A 5,717-nucleotide genomic window follows, 5' to 3' on the forward strand; every position below is an offset into this window, starting at 1 on the left:
GAGAGACGTCTCAGTTGACGTTCCTGTGTAGTATGGGGCTAGCCCAACCGAGGGGATATAATGTATAGGCCTGGTGGGTTCAGGGTCTTTCATCTTACATCTGCCTGCGAGCAGTTTGGAGGTGCAAGATACCTGAGCGTGTAATGTTAATTTTTGCCTGTGTTCATGGAATAAATCAGCACTGTTTTGTAGTTACTTGGACTGTCTCGTCTCTCAGAGTCAGTATGGTAAAAAGTACCGGGTACAACAAATCAAAACACTATTTTTGCAATTCTCTTCTTTCTCATTTCCAAATGTTGTCCAGCAGGTACTTTTCACATACAGTACAAACTCTGCATGAACGAATTTGAAGATTGAGTGATACTAGACCTCACTGTTTAGTCTGACCTGATGATGTCAGTGTTTAAGCTTTGAGAAATCTTGTTGACTGGCTTCAGTGTGAATGCAGCCAGGCTCTGAACACAAAACCAGTTTGCAGTAATCAGAAGTAGTTTAAAAGGTTTATAGAAACATCAGGGTATGTTCTTGTTAAAAACCATCTTCATAAACATTAAAAATATAATCAGACTTTCTTTGGTTGATTTTCACAGCACAAATTCCCCAAAATGAGAAAAGCTTGGTCTATTAAGAGTTTTGGACTCCTAACAGACAAAGCTTTTCGCCAGGTGTTGTGATATAATGTTATAACAAGTATGGGTATTGATTTTCTGTTCATTTGATCTTGTCTGTGCAGATTCTCAGTCATCCAGGTCATAGTAAACTGAAAAAACTGGACTAGATTTCTAGGTCGAAGACGTTTCACCTCTCATCCAAGAGGCTTCATCAGTTCTGACTGACTGGTGTTGAGCCAGAGATATTTATCCCCCTCGGTGTGGTTTCAGTCCCTTAACGACTGAGTCGTTATAGCCCAGTATCTGTGAGAGTCGTTACCTGTCTTTGAAACCTCCCCTGTCGACTGACGCCTATTGTCCTGGTGGGCATGTTTGGGCAGAGATCTCAAAACAGGGTTGTAGATGGAAGACAAGTTGTGTCTTAGTGGGTGGTGGACTAAGACACAACTTGTCATCCATCTACAATCCTGTTTTGAGATCTCAGTCGTTAGGGGACATTGTTGTCCTTCATAGGACTGAAACCACACCGAGGGGGATAAATATCTCCGGCTCAACACCAGTCAGTCAGGATTGATGAAGCCTCTTGGATGAGAGGTGAAACGTCTTTGACCTAGAAATCTAGTCCAGTTGATTTTTTTCTAAGTTTTTTCAGTTCATTTGATCTTGTATTCCTCTTTTACATTATGCACAGTCACCATTTTTAAGTATAATTGTTCTCGTGTGCGTGTGTGTGTGCGCGCACGTGTGCGTGTGTGCGTGTTGCACAGGCTGCCGAGTCCATCCAGGCAGAAGACGAGAGTGCCAAGCTGTGTAAACGGCGCATTGAGCACCTGAAGGAGCACAGCAGCGACCAGCCAGCCTCTGTAAACCTGTGGAAGAAGAAACGCATGGACCGCATGATGGTTGAACATCTGCTGCGCTGCGGCTACTACAATACAGCTGTTAAACTGGCCAGACAGAGCGGCATAGAGGTAGTGGTCAGTGTGAATGTTCTGTTGTCTCAGCCTGAGTCAGAGGAGCTTGGAGTTCTCCTGGCAGCTGAGTTCACTGACACAGTTAACTGATACTCATTGACCCTATTAAAACAAATTTTATGCACATTGTGCGTGTTGTGTCATTCAGATAACTGAATCATTGTGTCGTTTGAGTTTATTCAACAGTTGTTATCCAGTTATTTCTTTTCTGTCTGGTTTTATGTTTTTTTTATGCCTTTTGCTTTTATTAACACATCTACTCTCCCATATTTTTAGGATCTGGTGAACATTGAGATGTTCCTCACAGCTAAGGAGGTGGAAGAGTCTCTTGAGAGGCAGGAGACAGCCACTTGCCTTGCTTGGTGCCATGACAATAAGTCTCGCCTCCGCAAGATGAAGGTAGTTTATTTTTGAAAGTCACATTTTTAGCCTTATGAATTCAGAAAGTTTAAGTTGATCCCTGACAGATACTTTTTTCAAACTTCATAGGATGAAAATGAACGTGTGAAGCAAGCAAACAAACCTATTGGTTCTGTGTGCTGCAGTAATAATCAGTAGTGCAACAATCAGCCGTGTAACACAGCTTGTGCTCAGAAACAAACCTGTTAAGGTTTTATTACTTTTCCTGCATGTTTTGTCCCTGGCACCAAATGAAAGTGTTAATCTTAAGGTTATCCTTTTAAACCAGACAGCACTAGGTCGAGTTCAGACTCCCACCAAGGTATAATAAATCTTCCCAGTTAGCTGATCCTTGCAGTCATTGTTGTACCTGGTCAATGACAAATACTTACTGAACATTTATGACATTTCCAATTGTATTATCAGTGGTTTGATTTGGTCACAGGATGATTAGGAAGCTAAGAGCTAAGTGGTGCAGGCCAATGTGAGCACTAGTCTGGTAGTTTTTCAAGCTCCACCCACAGTGGCTGAAAAAAATATATATACATATATAACTCTGGAATCTACATGCACCACAGCAGTTACATAATAGGTTAGTTTCCTCCATGCTACAGTGTAGCCTGGGATCAGAACTGAAACACTAAGGGTTTGGCAGCTTTTCACTGGTTTTAACATAATAACATATTTCCTTGGCAGAGTTGTCTTGAGTTCAGTCTAAGAATCCAGGAGTTTATCGAGCTCATCAGACAAAACAAACGCATGGATGCAGTCAGGTACTGCATACAGAGCCACACACACACACACTGTTTGTATTATTACATACATGTGGACATTACAAACTGTCACCTTAAACCCTTACACTAACTTGATTTCTATCATTTTATCATTATTAAAGCCAGTCACATGTTAAACACGTGTAAGGTATCGCCTGCAAATAGATCTTGTGCATCTCTGTGTCTATGACAGACATGCAAGGAAACACTTTAGCCAAGCAGAGGGTGGACAGCTGGATGAAGTTCGGCAGGTGATGGGCATGCTGGCCTTCCCATCAGATACGCACATCTCCCCATACAAGGTAACACCTGTTGTCTCTACCAATGTAAATGTATACACTTATAATATTTTATGTGGTCGGGCCCTTTTCACACAAATGCAACCAAACAATATGGCTGTATACTCATCGGGGTTTCTAAGAAGTAATTCACACAGAACTTCACTGTGGAACGTTATAGGGATAAGAGCTATAGCAACAGACCAGCCACTGGAGGGCCTCTTGTCAGTCTAAAATATAAAATCAGTTCCCTCTTGTGCTACTTTAAACTTATCCTTGGGTATCTGTCTTCAGTAGCAGTGTTCATTTTAATTTTCAGTGCCAGACAAATATATTCTGAAAAACATTTGCTAACAGTATTTTAGCTGAAAAAACATGTGCTGTGGCATCATGACAACAGTATTTTATCTCAAGAAACTTTTCCCCCCCTACAAAGAAGATGGACCAATTAAATCTAGTGTGATAGCAGTTTGTTTTGCCAGCTTCGTGTGCCAGTGCGACAGAAGCAGAACTGAGAATCTCTCTGCTATGCCAACATGTTTGTAGGGTTGCACATTTACAGCTAAAATATTAGAGTTATTTTTCTCAGTGGTTGAAATCATAGTTGTGTATCTTTTGGAACAAAGTGCCGTCATTTTCCTCTACATGGCATTCATGTGAAAATGTAAAATTACATATTAATATTTTGAAACGAAAACACTCTTGCTCACCTCCCTCGGCTGTGTTTAGTGAGCAGAGAGCCATTAATCACTTTACTGTAATTTCCGGACTGCCCCAGGACACACAGACACACAACTGCACTTCAGACAGGAACAACACAGGAACTCTGACCGAGTTGATCATGGAACAGAAAATAAACACACCTCTCTTTAAATCTTTCTTCTTGACAGGCTGTACTTTCAGCCCAACTTTGATGTCAAATTTATCCTTATATTCAGCCCTATATACATGTACGTGTATATGAGGTCTCTGTGTTTGTAACATGAGATAACATGAGAGATACTGGCCACCTGGCTTTGAATGCTATGTGTAAATAGTGTGTGAAGATTTGCCTCTTTGAAACCACTCTTGCCCAGGACTTATGGTCTGTCAGCTGAGATTCTGATTGTACTTTTATTGCTTGCTAATAAATAAAATATGAGACAACATTGTAAATGCATTTGTTCCTTCTCACTTGCATAGGGGTGGGTGATGATAATTTGCACCACATTGACGAGTTGGGATGAAAGTACAGTTGCATGACTATTATTTAAAGCGAAATTACTTCGAGGTGCTACACTTGTTCACAGAAATGTCTGTGGATATTGGTAGATGGCGTGTAAGTGTTCTCAAATGAAATGTGATCAGAAATACATTTGCTCTCGTGCAATCTGTAAAAATAAAAAGTGGTACTTGCGCCCCAGATCCTCCATTAGAGATTATTTCTGATTCCTGATAGAGTACACTACCCTGATGGCGTTGTTTCCAGAGGAACAGTGAAACTACTTTTTAAGCACAACACACAACAGATTCTTGTATGTCACTATTTGCTTCCAGAACTGGACTATATGGCAGAAAAGAGCGGTGTAACCAGTTAGCAAATCCTACTTTTATGGGCATGTGTCTGGTCTGTAGTCTGTCTTTATTCTTAGAACCTACTGGATCTTAAATGGCTATTGGTGTGAAACTCTGTATTTCCTCTGTTTTTCTCTCTCTGTTCCATCAGGATCTTTTGGATCCAGCCCGCTGGAAGATGCTGATCCAGCAATTCCGATATGATAACTACAGACTGCACCAGCTGGGAAACAACTCTGTCTTCACTATCACTCTGCAGGCTGGTCTGTCTGCCATCAAGACACCGTATCCTACCATACTCTTTTTTTCAGTATTTAGTTACTCTTGCCCCAGTGATTGTAACTCCCCTGTTAAACTAAGGACGCAAAATTATTTTAGTGTAAATAAAGCAAGGTTGTGAAAACAAACAAAAACCCAATAGCTCAGTCGTATGTGCACCTTGTGGCTACAATGAGTTTGAGTTGACTGATTTTTACTATGTTGAGACCCATATTATCATCATAAATGAAGAAATATGCTTAATAGAAGTCATGTTTTGGTCCTTAACCTCATGCTCATTTCAGTCAGTGCTACAAGGAGGATGGTACCTCTAAGAACCCAGACTGCCCAGTGTGCAGTAAATCTTTAAACAAATTAGCCCAGCCGCTACCCATGGCCCACTGTGCCAACTCTAGACTAGTGTGTAAGATCTCTGGGGAAGTCATGAATGAAAACAACCCTCCAATGATGCTGCCTAATGGATATGTATACGGCTACAATGTGAGTACACTGCATTATGAAAGGCAGGAAAGTAGATTAAAGTAATGTGAAAGCATTTTAAAAATGCTTTCACTTTTTTTTTAAGTGTTATTTGTATTTTCTAATTCAATAACCGTTGCTAATTGTCACTTTCAGTCCCTTCTGTCCATCCGCCAAGATGACAAAATAGTGTGTCCAAGAACCAAAGAAGTCTTTAACTTCTCTCAGGCTGAGAAGGTCTACATCATGTGATCGCACAGATGACACATCTGTTAACAAGGTCGCATATGGCCCATCCATCAACTGTGACCCAGCCTACTCAGAGAGCCACCTGTAGAGCTGTGATCCAGTGCCCTTTGTTCCCCCCACAGACTCACCCAATGTGAACCC

General features: G+C 41.1%; 1 protein-coding gene across 3 annotated transcripts in view; it reads left to right on the forward strand.

The window, feature by feature from the left end:
- maea (macrophage erythroblast attacher, E3 ubiquitin ligase) overlaps positions 1–5,711 on the forward strand; it is a 74,210-nt gene extending 68,499 nt beyond the window's left edge. For all 3 annotated transcript variants that reach the window (XM_020607512.1, XM_020607511.1, XM_020607513.1), the window contains exons 3-9: positions 1,379–1,582; positions 1,862–1,984; positions 2,681–2,757; positions 2,951–3,059; positions 4,741–4,874; positions 5,153–5,348; positions 5,484–5,711. In XM_020607512.1, coding sequence (XP_020463168.1) covers positions 1,379–1,582; positions 1,862–1,984; positions 2,681–2,757; positions 2,951–3,059; positions 4,741–4,874; positions 5,153–5,348; positions 5,484–5,579 — 939 coding nt within the window. In that variant the 3' untranslated portion in view covers positions 5,580–5,711. The remainder of the gene's footprint in view (positions 1–1,378; positions 1,583–1,861; positions 1,985–2,680; positions 2,758–2,950; positions 3,060–4,740; positions 4,875–5,152; positions 5,349–5,483) is intronic.
- Positions 5,712–5,717: the final 6 nt, after the last annotated feature.

The sequence above is a fragment of the Monopterus albus genome, unplaced genomic scaffold (genome assembly GCF_001952655.1).
Source record: "Monopterus albus unplaced genomic scaffold, M_albus_1.0 scaffold86.1, whole genome shotgun sequence".
Taxonomy (NCBI): Eukaryota; Metazoa; Chordata; class Actinopteri; order Synbranchiformes; family Synbranchidae; genus Monopterus; species Monopterus albus.